We start from the raw sequence: 13,765 nt of genomic DNA, 5'->3' as shown, positions 1-13,765 counted from the left end.
TCGTGGAAGAGATGACCCTGTGAATCTGCTGTGATAAAGGTCATTTTTGATGAAACTTGCATGTAAACTTTCACATCCATTACATTACACTTAAAGCATACATTGTTTCTAATGTTTTCCACTAATACACTGCATACCATTTATTATTATTGTTTTGTTTCTGTTATGAGCCAGAAAGGAGTCCTATTTAAGTACTATTTAAAAGAACAAAGGTGACAGCGTGGACCTTGACGCGCTCAAGTTTCTCGAGGAATGTGGAACATAAGGAGCCTGAGCTAGTGCGAGAAGTGAAAAATGGCATCTCGACATAGCTGGTGTAACCAAACCTCTGGACCTAGCGTTTCTCGGGGTTCAAGATGGCATGTGGCTGCAGGGGGACTCTTGGCTTATATTTGTGCTTCTTGTCGTGGATCGGCTGCAGCGAACACCATGTTTGGTTGGCACGCGTCGTCTACACACTCACATGAAGACAGCAGCAGAGCTGGTAGCCGATGATGTGAAAGTGGGCGTTCGGAGAGGCCGTGGATACACGGTACCGTAGCTACAGAATGAAAACTATCTCATAGATATCATTTGATCTTCTGAATTCGGTCTGATTTTCACCCTTACAAAATGTATTGTACATTTTAACAACCTAAAAGAACACAAAATCTGAATCTGAATTAAAAAATCGAAATTGGAACTTATTTCTTAGGCTTTTGCCAGTTTTGATTTTATTGAAACCATGAGATGCAGTACAACAAAAAGAGACAAAAATCATGCTTTTTTATTTCCCTGCATATGTTTATTTGTTATAATAAAACTCCAAACAGATGCAAGTTCTGCAAACAGTTGCCATGGCCACAGTTTTGAGTAAGGGAGAGATGATGGCAGGGGCTGAACTGTCAATCACCAGAGAGCTACCGTTTACCTAAATGACACTGGATGCCGTGCAATCAAACTCTCCAATCCAACAATCAAGAAATAAATAAGTAAAATGAAAAATCAAAATGTAGCAGCTACAAAAATAATAATAATCTTGTTTAACATCGTCAGTAAAAACGTTAGTAATGGCATAGCCTTTCATCTTGCTCCGCTATGAGTTTATTCAAATTTGGACACCAGTTTCCAGTCTTGACCTGTGACCTCACCAGTTCCTCAATAAATATTGTTCGCATTGTGCCACCGCAGCTCCAGTGCAAATGCTAACGCTAACCGCCCACAGCTTCAAGAAGCAAAGCTCCCACAAGGTACATTTACAAATGGGAAAAAAAAGTCTTCTCCCAGCCTCTCTGTGCCTGAGTGGGATGCGCACAGTGGGCAACAGATGGCGCCGCAGAGCTGTCAGCCGCACCCGTTAGCAGCACTTGCGCTGTGAGATTTCCTCTAACCAGGTGACAAGTGGCACACATGCATACAACACTTCAGAACATCTGATCAGAAACCAAAACTAGCTTCAGCCTTTCAATAAATAAGAGGTTAAACCTTTTAGTGAAAAGGGTGGGGAACAAAACGTAGCGTTGGTCAGTTTTGTCAGAACTACTGAAACTGCTCTGAGCCGTTGGATATTTGAATTAGCAGAGCTGAGGGCTACGGATGGGAGGAACCACCAGAAGGGAGGCTGTCTATCAGATCAACCACCGCAGCAGCCGAAGGCAGAGTAGTTATACAAAGCAGGATTTTTTTTCTCTGTCTTCATTTACACAATCAGCAGAGGTGCTTTTTCATTTCACTTCCTTTCAATAAAAACATGGAGTTGGGCACCAGTGTTGTTTTTTTTTTTTTAATTTCAAGGAGCGGAGGCTTACTGAAACTTTTGCTCACGATACCGAAAGATCCTGCTTTGTGTAGCATTCCCCCAAAACTAAAAGCGGACCAGACAACCTCACCAGGAGGACGCACGCCTCAGTCCAGGCACAATGCAAGCCTTTCCCACGCCGCAAAACATTCTCCTTTACGGCTCACTGCATATCCACTGCACCCTATTTATTTAGTGCACACATGCACGCGCACACACACACACACTCACACACTCAGACCCCCCCACACTACCGACTCTTCTCTGTATGGTTGTGTTGTTTTTTTTTTGTTGTTGTTCGTTCGTTTTTGGGAAGTATGGAAGTAAAGTGATGAAGAAACGGGCCAGAAAAAGAAGTGCAAAGTAGGAGTGAGATGAGGGACGGGTGAGAGATGGGGTGGGGCAGGAAGTCAGCTCAGTATTCATCCTGATCGTGTGGCTGCTCGTCAACTTCTTCATCCTCTGGGGGGGCAAAGCCATCCTGGAGTGGAGAACAAGGTTTCAACATCACAAATAGCAGGTCACAAACACGTCCTGTGTACTGTATTTTCTTAATTAATCGATCAATACATCAGACTATTTATTGAATGTGCAACTTAAGAGGACTGACTTATTTTTAGTTGGAGTGGGGTCAAATCGGTTGAGTATATAGCTGGGGGGGGTATTGTCATGTTTTCGTACCTCTGTGGCGTAAAGAATGTCGACAATCTTGGCGAGGACGGGGTTGTTTTCGCTCTCATGCTCCTGGCAGATGAGCTCGATGTCTCGGAGTTTGCTGAAGTAGAAATCTCTCTCTTTCTCCAGTCCGTCTACCGTAAGCTTCAGATCCATTAGCTTCAAAGAGCAGAGGAGGGAGGAAACTTAAATGTTGGTAAAATGAACACTATCGTGTACACTGACTTCCAGTCACGGACTAATGACCTAATTGCGGAACATGTGGACAAAGACCACAATGGTATTAGCAGGATTTGTCTCTTTCAACTGCATATTACTACCCACTTAACTGCATGTTTATATCCAGCAGACTCAATACAGGGTTCATTTTTAGAAAATAACTTAAAATGACTTTTCCATGACTTTTCAATTTTCTTGACCAAATTTGCCCAAATATCGTTAAACTAAATCTCGTTAAACAACCCTGAAAAGCTTAAGTTAAACGACAGTGTTTCTTCCTCCAAGTTTGTGCAGCCCAAGCCCGAGTTCAATGGACCAATCAGGTTCCGGTGAAGATCATCAGGTGTAACTTACATGATTTTTAAAAGGAGACACGCGGCTGGGGAGCTGCTGGAATATGGAAGCAAGGCACATAGTAGCATGTGACGTGGTTCACTACGTAAAGCCAGCAAAGACACTATAGACCTGCGCTAGTTTTAAACATGGTAGTTTTAAACTGTAAAAATGTAATTCATACTTTACACTCATGAGTCAGTCAGATTTCAATGACTTTTCCACAACTTTATATGCTTATTTCGTATTCCAAAACTTTTGGAAGGGAACTTTTCAATTTTCTTCAAATTCCATGACTCTTCCTGGATTTTTATGACCGTAGGAACCCTGTAAATTGTGCAAATGAATAACTAAAGAGCTAATGTCTGGGTTTGGGTTGGGTTTGGACGTTTTTTTAACACGGATGTTAGGATGAATGTTAACAGTGCCCTCCTTCCTCACCTGCTGATTCAGTTCCATGATCTCCGCATCCCCGCCTCCATTCCTTGCAACCACTGGGTTCCGTCTGATGGCAGCAGCCACAGTGGTGTTGTGAGTCCGCTGGGGGGTGGGCATGGTTTTGGGAGCTGTCGGCGACGTCCGCTGTGGCCCTACACCAGATCATTGCACACATCCACCCCCCAGTTATCACAGGTTTTTATACTTTGCATGTCTCATACCCTAGCAAATTACCACTAGCAAACACCAAGTTGCAAGAACATGGAAGATACAGCACTGAAGTTGCAATAGCAGTAGCTGCAATACATCTCTAGATTGGGTTTTGTTTAGCATGTAACAGAAACCAGAAATCATACATAACAATGCTATGACTGAAAATTGACACTATTTGGCTGATAAACTGCCCCACCCCTGCACACACACAGTCATTTCATATTGATATTCATACATTATACGGCTGTTCTCCAGCTGTCTGTTACCAAAACATCCATCTTTATTTTGGTGATAGACGGCCTAGATAGGGATTTTTTTTCTTATTTTATTATAAGTATACCTCTTTGTTGCACCAATAAGGCAGAAGCGCAAAAGCCATGCCTGTATGAGCCAGTAGGAACAGAATTCCTTTAAGGCAACAGAAGGTTGGGCAGGAATTGTGTCCTGGCGGGGGGTTATAATTTGCAGCAAATACCAAGCAGCGACTGGGTGAAAAGAGAGAAAAAAAAAACGATTTCCCTCCTTTCACACACTTTAACTCTTCCATGGACAAAAAAGAAGTCCAAACAAAGAGAATGCAGTGCAGCTGTGCAAACACACATAACACACACATGCAGGCCAGTAGTGTGCTGCTACCTGGGCCCGCAGGGGGTTTCTTGGGTTTGTAGAAAGTGAGTTCACCTGGAAAGGGTGGTGGCGTGACATCTTGACCCTGTCGGGCAAGCTGGGGTTCGTAGTCTTTGCCATCATAATTTGCGTCAAAGAACTTCTTGAACCATTGGACAAACTCAAAGTTGTCCTGGAACTTCCCTTTAACAAGCTTCTCCACTGGAATTATCTACAAGAAAAGAAACACATGGAAATTAACAGTTGTGTAGTTAGTCTGTATTCCTCATGCATAAAGTTTGAAAATAGTGCCCTAAATGTATATACTATATATATGCAACTGTGTATGTATACTAATACGTTTTATTATTATATCTCATGTCTAATGTCAATTGTTGGCCATTAATGACTCAGTAACATTAAGACCGTGCACAGTTACAAGTAACATAAGATATTAGCCAATATCTAAAACAGTTCTAATGTAACTGTCATGATCCTGTCCGGAAGGGGCAACTCCAGGTCCGGGATTCGGCACGGAGTTTCATTTCGTGCTGTGTTCATCCTGATTGTCCTCACCTGTATAAAGATTGTATAAAGCTGCCCTGTTTGTCTCTGTTCGCTGTTGCAACTTTTGTTGAACAGTTGCAAACATCAAAACATTGACAGAGGATGTGGCAGAAAGGAACACTTTCAAAAATAGAAGTATTATTTAGAATTTGTCTCCATCAAAGTGGGAAAGAACATATAGTAGATAAAACACATTAGAAGAAAAAACACATTAACGTATGCTGTTCTTCATCATGGTTTCTTAAAAAAACAACAAGCACACAGGGTGTGGTCTTTTATTTTATCGGTAGCCATGTGACCCAGATAATGGCCAGACAATTAAAAGCAGGGTGGTAGTAAAAAAAAAAAAAAAAAAAGGAGCCTAGTGGGTAACACACTTGCCTGTGAACCAGAATACCTAGGTCAAATCCCACTTACTACCATTGTGTCCCTGAGCAAGACACTTAACCCTGAGTTGCTCCAGGGGGGGACTGTCCCTGTAACTACTGATTGTAAGTCACTCTCGATAAGGGCGTCTGGTAAATGCTATAAATGCAAATGTAAAAGCTATAGAGACCAGTGAAAAAAAATATCCAGGCATTCATAAAAACAGGCCTCCAATCAGTAAGTGGTATTGTGATATATACTAAAATGTGACGCCAACATGGCAGTGGGATGTTCAAGGGTTATTGCAGAGACGCAACCGGTCCGCCAACTACGCATGGTTTTTAAAATCTCAAGTCAAGTAGAGCTTTAATATAAAATAACCCACACAGCAGAAAGGAAACCTTCGGGACTAAATGGTGCAACGCACAGCAGGGAGATCAAAAAAGGGAATCATGTGTTACAGTGCACTGAAAAAAGGACTGTAGCTGTCGTCTGTTTAATGTGTTTTTTCTCATTACAGTAGTCAAAAAAATATTAGTTTGCTCTTTCTGATTTAGCTCTTTCTAAACTTTCTAATTTATGCTTATGGGTATTTTTTTTTTACTTTACATTTCACTTGACTTTTAATTTTTTACTGAGGTTAGTTTGGTTATTTACATAGCGTTAAAGCTAAAATATTAAATGTGACAGATTACTTCAATTTTTTTAAAGTTGAGACAGCGTTTTTTTCAGTGTGTGTTCACACGGCAGCACAGGTGTCTTCCTTAAACTTGAAGGGTAAATATAGTTTAATTCTGGTAAGTTGAGATTTTAACAGAAATATAGACTGGTACTGGAGGGAAAATACAGACGGCAAAGCACACAGGGAGAGTATGTTCAAAATCACTCCCTGCTTTTTTCAGCCTTCCCACACTGTCAAGTGAATGTTTTTCAGGAAGAGAATGTGCTTTCATTCATTCTGATTATGTGCTGTTTACTACACAAGGGATTTTAGACCTACGATACTTTTTTAAACTCTTGATTATTACTGTCAGTGTCTTCAAAGGTGCCAAACCTGAAAGAGGTTTGCCTATTTTTTCCTAAATACCTATTGCAATATGTAGAAACAACCATTTTGACATTACACAGTAAAAAATGGAGTAAACCTATTTTAACCAAGTGAGAGTATTTACGAGTCTACGGAGAGTAAACCAACTCTGACAGCATGGTTGAAAGCAGGGTGGATTAGTGACACTAAACTGAGTGGAATTAACTCTGGCAACACTGGCCATAGAGTAAATTTTACTCTAATTTTGAGCAGGACCAAATGTTATGTGAAAAAAATCAACTCTTTATTTTTTTTATATTTTTTTACTGTGTATGTTAACAAATATATTTTAGCAGAGATAAGTTAGCATGCTAACCAGCAAAGTGAGGCCCGCCCAGTCTCGAAATACCACTGTGAGTTGCTTTTGTGCCTGCCAGGTCCCGCCCTGGTTATTAACAGCAGACGGGTAAACGCTGGTGCATGGGCTCGATGGACTCGAATCAGCTGGGAAGAGAGGAGCTCACCTTGTCCACGTTCATGCGCTTGAAGGCTGCCTGCAGCACTTTGAAGTTGTGGATGTACTCGTGCTCGAGCCGAGCCTGGAACTTCACCTTCTTCAGCAGGATACAGCCAGGGAACAGCATGTCCATGAACTGACAATATGCAGCTCCTGCACAATACGTTTAAAAAATAAGATAAAATGAGGGATTCAAGGATAGAGTGAAGTGAACCGGGAGAACTGGGAAACGGCATCACACACATGGGCCAAGGGGTTAAGCATGACTCTGTAAACTGACTTTAATCTGTAGCACTGCTGGGGTCTCCAGGGGCTGCCAGTGCTGAACTAACCTGTACGTGGTGCCTGTGCTGCTATGAATGGGTTTTCTGGACTAACCTGAGCATAGCTGCTCTATCTTGGTGTAGGTGAGCTGCAGAGAATCGTTGACCCAGGCCAGCATGTCATGTCTGCTGAGGTTCTCAATGGTCATGGACGTGGAGTACACATTCACCGCCATCCCCCAGCTGCAGAGGGAGAGAGAAAAGGAAATGATCAGTTTTTAAGGACGCTAGACCAGGTTAATCGCCATTTACTGTCTTGCGAGGGCTGTACATTTTAATGGAGGAGGAGTAACAAGACTGCAATCCTAAAACATCTTGTCATTGTTGAACATGATGCCTCAGCGGAGGAAGCGTAAAATACTTAAAATGATTAATATTTAGTTGGCAGAACATAATACTGACTGAGAGGAAAGTACGCAAAGCATAAACATCAGTAACGTATTATAACATTGACCAATAACAAGTTATTGTTATACTTTACATTTACAAACACAGTCAAAAATGCAAATGTCAGTACAGTAGAGAATGTTAGCCACATTCTCTGCATGATTCAGTACAAACTACGACAGTTAGCAGGATGATATATTCCATGAAAGTGTCCACTTCTGGGTCAGATCAGGACAAGATGGGTGTTGCAAAAAGCCGACTGACTACAAGGCACAATTTCTACGATTTCTACATCCGAATGAATCATTTTTATCGCTTCAACAGAAGACTTAACGCGACACCACACCATATCACCACTATCATTAGGCAGTGCAGTGGTATGTTAGATATAGCTGTTAAAAGGAAACACGTGCAGTCGTCATTGTGTTGCATAAAAAGTTCTACACAGGCAAGAATATTGCTGCTACTAAGATGGCACCTAAATCGACCATTTATCAGATCATCAAAAACTTCAAGGAGAGAGGTTCAGGTGTTGTGAAGAAGACTGGTGGAGGCGGGTTGACAAACAAAAACCCACATATTCTCCAGGCACTGATTATGAAGGAATGGGTCGCCATCAGTCAGAATTTGGACCAGAAGTTGAGTGACAGCAAATCAGGGCGAATTCAGAGGCCTGAATCTTTAAACTTGATGTCCTTAAAGTCAATAAAAGACTTTGAAGCTCATAAAATGCTTATAATTATGCTACAATACACCACAGAAACAACTGACAAAAAGATCTAAAACTTTTGGCCACGACTGCACACACACACACACACACACACTGAAAAGTACCACGCCAGCAAGTCCTTAAAGGTCAAACGTTTAAATACATAAGATGGACATAAACTTCAACTTACATTATTGGAAATGTCACAAATACCCAGAAGGTCGACGTATTAAGAAGGACACACACCAGCGGACACAACAAACACAGGGCCACGGAGAACTAATCCAACGGTGCAGATTACATAACCAGAGGAAGTTAGCCACCAACACTAATGATTATAGGGGATTAAACCGCGCTAAACGAGAGAGGAATAAGGCTCCGGCTAAAAATACTAACGTAGAAACAGTCGTTGGTCTGTGTGCTGTCAGACTGGCTGGAGTCAGGGGCTTTAAACATGAGACTGGTCTCAGCAGCCAATAACACACAAACAAAACCCTGTTCGTCCAGTCTTTCCCTCTCTTATCGCTCTCTCTCTCTCTCTCTCTCCGGTTTACCTGTTTTTACGTCTTCGGAAAGGAATGACCGACCCCTCGTCCTGGCCGGACCCGGAGGACACCGAACAGGAGCGCATGTCATGGTGACCCCTAACGCAAACACGCACAAACGCAGTACAACAGTGCAGCTTCCCGAGACTGTTAAAGCTGCCTGATCTGAGATAAAGGTCTGATGACCCCTTACATGTCACTCTAGACCTGACCTGATGACCTTCTGTCATGTGACCTAGAACACTCGCAGAATGTGGACGGTCAAACTTTGACAGGTACAGTTCCACCTTCTTTCGTGCGGCCACGTCGCTGTAAACATCTCTGTTGCTTACACAAAACACAAAATATCACCAAGAGAGTACAACGACTTGATCATTGTAATTGCTACTGAATAACCATATTTTTCATTCATAAGATTCATTCTAATCCTAATTTACTTATTGAAATCATTTATTTTTTAATTACAAACACAGACTACACTATTACAACATCCTCTTGCCAGCACTCACAGCTCCCAAACATTGGTCTTGTCTTCCCTCCCCGCCTTCCAGTTCATCCGATGTGTCACTGCCGTGTTTTTGCACCATCTTTTTAAACGTGCCTATTACTGAGGACAACGAGCCACGCTCTGCATTTATGTGATGCCACCATAGACTGGGTTTGTGACCGTCGGTGCTGCTGCATGTTTCTACATGACTGGCTCGACAACGCAGACCACTAGATAAACTGTATGTGTGTATGTGTGTGTGTGTGTGTGTGTGTGTGTGTGAGAGAGAGGTGTGAGGGAGCGGAGAAAGAGAGAGCAGGGAAGCGCTGTGCGAGTACAAATGAGGCAGCAATTTAAAAGAACTTTGCTGAGTTTAAATAGGTGACCCAGTAATAGCATAGCAACGGCATCCGTAGGCGGACCACGCCCAGCGACTACATAGAAACCCACCCACTCTCTCCCACCTTGAGATCCGGAGTTTAAACTGTTCTAGAGAGGATATGAAAGTGAAAGTGAAGTGATTGTCATTCTGATACACAGCAGCGCAGCACACGGTGACACAACGAATTGTGTCCTCTGCTTTTAACCATCACCCTGAGTGAGCAGTGGGCGCCGGGGAGCAGTGTGTGGGGACGGTGCTTTTGCTCAGTGGCACCTCAGTGGCACTTTGGCGGATCGCACATGCACACATGCACACATGCACACACACTTACACTCACAAAAAAAAAATTAGTCTAGCACTTAACAAATTAGTCTAGCACTTAACAAGCATGTTCTATTCTTGACAAGTTAGACCTTATCAGGGCTCTTAGTTTTGCAACTCAAAATCTATAGAAACCGAATGAGAATTGCTGGTGTCTTCCTCTTGTACGTCGCTTTGGATAAAAGCGTAAAGTAAACAAGTTTTCTTTGTGTGATGATAAGCCTTTTAAATTTGCGTGCGTGTGTGTGAGCCTGTGTTTTGTTGGGATGAGAAACATACTGTGTGTGATTTTTACTATATTTCTTTTTTTAAACCAAAGGAATCTGGAGAATTTCTCCAAGCATAATCAGTCTTCACATAACACACACACACACACACAGTCATCTCAGATGCAGAGATGACGTACTCTCCCAGCCTAGCGCATTCCACCCTACTCTACTGTACTCCCAAATACAGACAGAACTAGTGTCTGCATGCATACCAAACAACGAAGGAGTCCAGACGAGAAAAGACGAAGGGATGCGGGAACAATGAGTGGAAGGAGGGGGATTAGTAGAAAATTGACTGCGGTCGTGTGCGTGGACTGGAGATGGACACAGACCAACATGAGCTGTAATAACGTCCTGCCTACTGTGTAATGAGGGTGTGATGGACTTTACATTTTACCCGCCAGCTAGGGACAAGGTGACGATTGAAATTTGGCAGCAGTACAGGGGGACCTTCTCAACACTTGCTAGTTCAATATGAGCATTTTCAGTATTATACCGCTGTGAGTGAAGCCACATTCCTTCTTTAAAATAATGACAAATGAAACAAATGGCATATTGTGAGGCGCGACAAGTTATGCGTCACAATGTATATCGAGCAGACATCTGCAAAAACAGAAGAACACTCTTCAACTCTATATATGGTGCCAGTGTGTGAGCCATATGAGGTATAGGTTGACCCCTGAGTGATTTAGTTAGGCCGATTTTATTTGGAATTACTAAATGACTATCTACAGCACTCACGAACAGTTGAACAGAACGTCAACAGTTAACATGAACAGAACTGTTTCTAATACATACTGTATAATCAAGATATGAATTACAACGCCATACCACCAATGGATCAGCACCATAGACAGCTCCGCCTTTAATAGTCAGGAAGTACGCTTTATTACTGAAGTAACTGCACGTAAATTATCAACTGATTGGGTCCGAAAAGTGTATGGTAGGGTGGTTTTCATATTTTTTGTGGGTGTGAGTAGCGGAGTAGGTCACACAACTAAAAAAAAAAAGTTGCTGAATCAACTTAACTAGTCACTTTTGTCATCATTCAAGTCTCAATCTCAAGTCAGAACCTGACCTGAGTAGCAAGTCGGCTCAGCCTGGCTAACAGTCCCATAGAAATGGTACCATCTGCAAAACATCATTAAGGGTAAAGTCCAATAACATTATAAAAGATGCAATATTCCTTAACTAGAAATGATAAAATATGATTCATAAAAGATGTGTGAGTTTAACATCACAATATCATTATAGGTCATTATAGCTGTATCACATGAGTCCTCCATGACCAGGTGTTAGAGGTCAGCAATATTTTTTTACAGACACTCCCACTGATAACAGTACTAATCTGTGCAATAAAACACACAGCACAAGGCAGCGAGTGAACAGAGAGAAAGTGGAAACCTGTGGTCCGTGGGAAACAGAGGCACTGTGGCCATGCGCGTCCGAACGAACGAAAGCCTAAACCTTACACGGGGCACGACACGGTGCGTGGTGCTCAAAAGCAAGGCTTTTTCATCCAATCACAGCTGGAGTAGAAAAGAGGGCTGCACTTTGTGTGTGTGTGTGTGTAGAGAGAGCGGGAGATTGTGGTGATAAAGAGAGTGCAAGAGTCAGCATGACCACTTCATAAACTGGCTAACCGAGGCCATAAAACAATCTAATCCATCACATAGCGTGACTGTATATACAAACCATCAAACCGACCAGCTCACAACACATTAAGAAAAAAAAAACTTCACTCTCCAGGAACGTTACACAAGAAAACCTTGATTAAAGTTTATGCTGCAATCTGTCGAGCAACGTTGCATTTATGTCATTATTATGTTATTCATGTAGTATGCACTGTCTAGGTCTGGGTCTTTTGCAGCCGCATCTCATGCACTCCCGATTCTTTTTCGCCAGCATATCAGAAAGGCTTTGAGTGTTTCTCATTTTTTGTCTTGACCCTAATTGCATTAATAATTAATGCCACTGATCGGCATCACATAAATAAACTTTGAACGAAAAAACAACCAACAAAAACAAAGGCAAAATGAGCGAGCATATTTTGAGTTCATCTCAACCTTGCACCAATTAATATCAATAATAATTCTGGGTTTTATTTATTTATGCACACATTCCGAACTATTAGTACATTTATGCATGATCCGGTGTAAAACTGATTATCACATGGGCAGAGCCGGCCATGCTGATACTGCCGCACAATTCACCAGTCTGGCACATTGGGGGGTGTGGTGGGCCCCCCGAAATAACGTGAATAGACATCACAACGTGCCTTTATTAATATTATTTTAGTCATTTTCTGAAAGCCACCCCCCGTCGGAATCCACCGCGTTCACCTAAATTCTCCTTCTGGCAACGAAACGTGCTCTGCTGCAGCCCAACTGCACAGTGAAGAAGCATTGTAACAACGCGCTAAATAAATAGAGGCTTAAAACGTAATTCAGTTGAGTTCTGTTGCATAAATGTAGCATAAACCAACTATGATCATACACGATATTTCAGGCGCTCCAGTCCCCGTGGAGTGGCGGCCGTCTGAGCTCATCTCTGTGCGGGGATGATGGGGACAGCTTCTGGTAGAGTCTGTCCCTCAGCACTGAACCAGGACCTGTGTTCCCGGGCCCAGCTCCGACCCTCCTATCAGGGCCGATAGGGCCCAACTGACCTCGGATCAGTGCGAAATGGCAACACTGAGCCAGCTCCATGGCGACGAGGGCTCGCGGCGCTCGTGGCTAAGCTAGCTAGGCTAACAGGCTACCAGCGCTCGACGCGGCGAGAAACCGAGTCGGTCTGTGGACATTAGGTGGCGCGGGAAGGTCTTGTCTGCGGTCGGTCATCAGCAGGTAGCGCACCGCTGACGAGGGGGACGGCGCAGTCCGGCCGACCCGACCCCTCCTGGAGGCCCGTGACAGCGGCGCCACTGACAGCGGCTCCGGTCGCCGCACGTAACCGGGGCAACAGCCAGCACACAGACCGGGACAGAGCCGCCCCTTAAATGCGCAGCAAACCCAACAATATTCCCAACAATAAATAATAACCACCATAATAACCTATGAACAAATGGAGAGCAGTGCTCACTGTCGGTTCGTCTCTCGCTGCAGAAATCCGGACTCCCCCGCTGCTCCCGTTGCTCGCGTGAGCGCCGTTCCGTACTGCGGTAGCGCGCACGGCAGGTCGCCCCCCCCCCGCCGCCGCCGACGGAGGCTCGGCGCGGACGGGCATGTGCGCATGCGCGGCCGCTGGAGAAGCGACGCGCGTCGTACGCGGGGATCGTTCGGGCTTCGAGCGTGCGGCAAAGTGCACGGCACCAGACGGGAGGCCAGACGGTCGACCCCTGACCCCTGATATGAATCGGGTTCGAATTGTGTTGAGTTCACCTGTTCCCGCCAACTACTGCGCCACCACGTTAAAATCATTCATGCCTCCGTAACAGTTCGTTCTTGGTCTAAGTTTTTGCAAGCCAGACAGAAAAACCGATACGGCACTGCATACTGGCAACAAAATTAAAATTCTAAATTGTCATTAAACATGGGATTAAACAAACAAAACCCAAAATCATCATGCACAATGTGTAATAAACAGTCAACAAGCACTTGTTTTA

General features: G+C 43.5%; 1 protein-coding gene across 4 annotated transcripts; it reads right to left on the bottom strand.

The window, feature by feature from the left end:
* Nucleotides 1–761: 761 nt before the first annotated feature.
* On the bottom strand, nt 762–13,377 carry LOC114803227 (microtubule-associated protein RP/EB family member 3-like). 4 transcript variants are annotated; one of them, XM_029002646.1, is made up of 7 exons: nt 13,243–13,377; nt 7,117–7,244; nt 6,746–6,891; nt 4,292–4,493; nt 3,446–3,594; nt 2,459–2,611; nt 762–2,258 (listed from the first exon to the last, which is right to left on the bottom strand). In XM_029002646.1, the coding sequence occupies exons 2-7, from the start codon at nt 7,235–7,237 to the stop codon at nt 2,193–2,195; spliced, it is 837 nt and encodes a 278-aa protein (XP_028858479.1). In that variant the 5' UTR covers nt 7,238–7,244; nt 13,243–13,377; the 3' UTR covers nt 762–2,192. The 4 variants fall into 4 exon arrangements, with proteins under 4 accessions (XP_028858479.1, XP_028858477.1, XP_028858478.1 ...); XM_029002644.1 differs by having other exon boundaries at nt 4,337–4,493; nt 13,243–13,367; XM_029002645.1 differs by having other exon boundaries at nt 13,215–13,306.
* Between the last annotated feature and the right edge of the window lie 388 nt (nt 13,378–13,765).

The sequence above is a fragment of the Denticeps clupeoides genome, chromosome 14 (assembly GCF_900700375.1).
Source record: "Denticeps clupeoides chromosome 14, fDenClu1.1, whole genome shotgun sequence".
Classification (NCBI taxonomy): Eukaryota; Metazoa; Chordata; class Actinopteri; order Clupeiformes; family Denticipitidae; genus Denticeps; species Denticeps clupeoides.
This window is presented reverse-complemented; position numbering and strand designations above follow the sequence as displayed.

What these genes read in the sequence shown, in the direction of transcription:
- LOC114803227 (XM_029002646.1), bottom strand. Translation starts at nt 7,237, where the DNA reads ATGGCGGTGAATGTGTACTCCACGTCCATGACCATTGAGAACCTCAGC. An exon ending in GAAACCCCCTGCGGGCCCAG is followed by an intron (nt 3,595 to 4,291) that starts GTAGCAGCACAC and finishes GATCTGGTGTAG; the next exon opens with GGCCACAGCGGACGTCGCCG. An exon ending in TCATGGAACTGAATCAGCAG is followed by an intron (nt 2,612 to 3,445) that starts GTGAGGAAGGAG and finishes TGCTCTTTGAAG; the next exon opens with CTAATGGATCTGAAGCTTAC.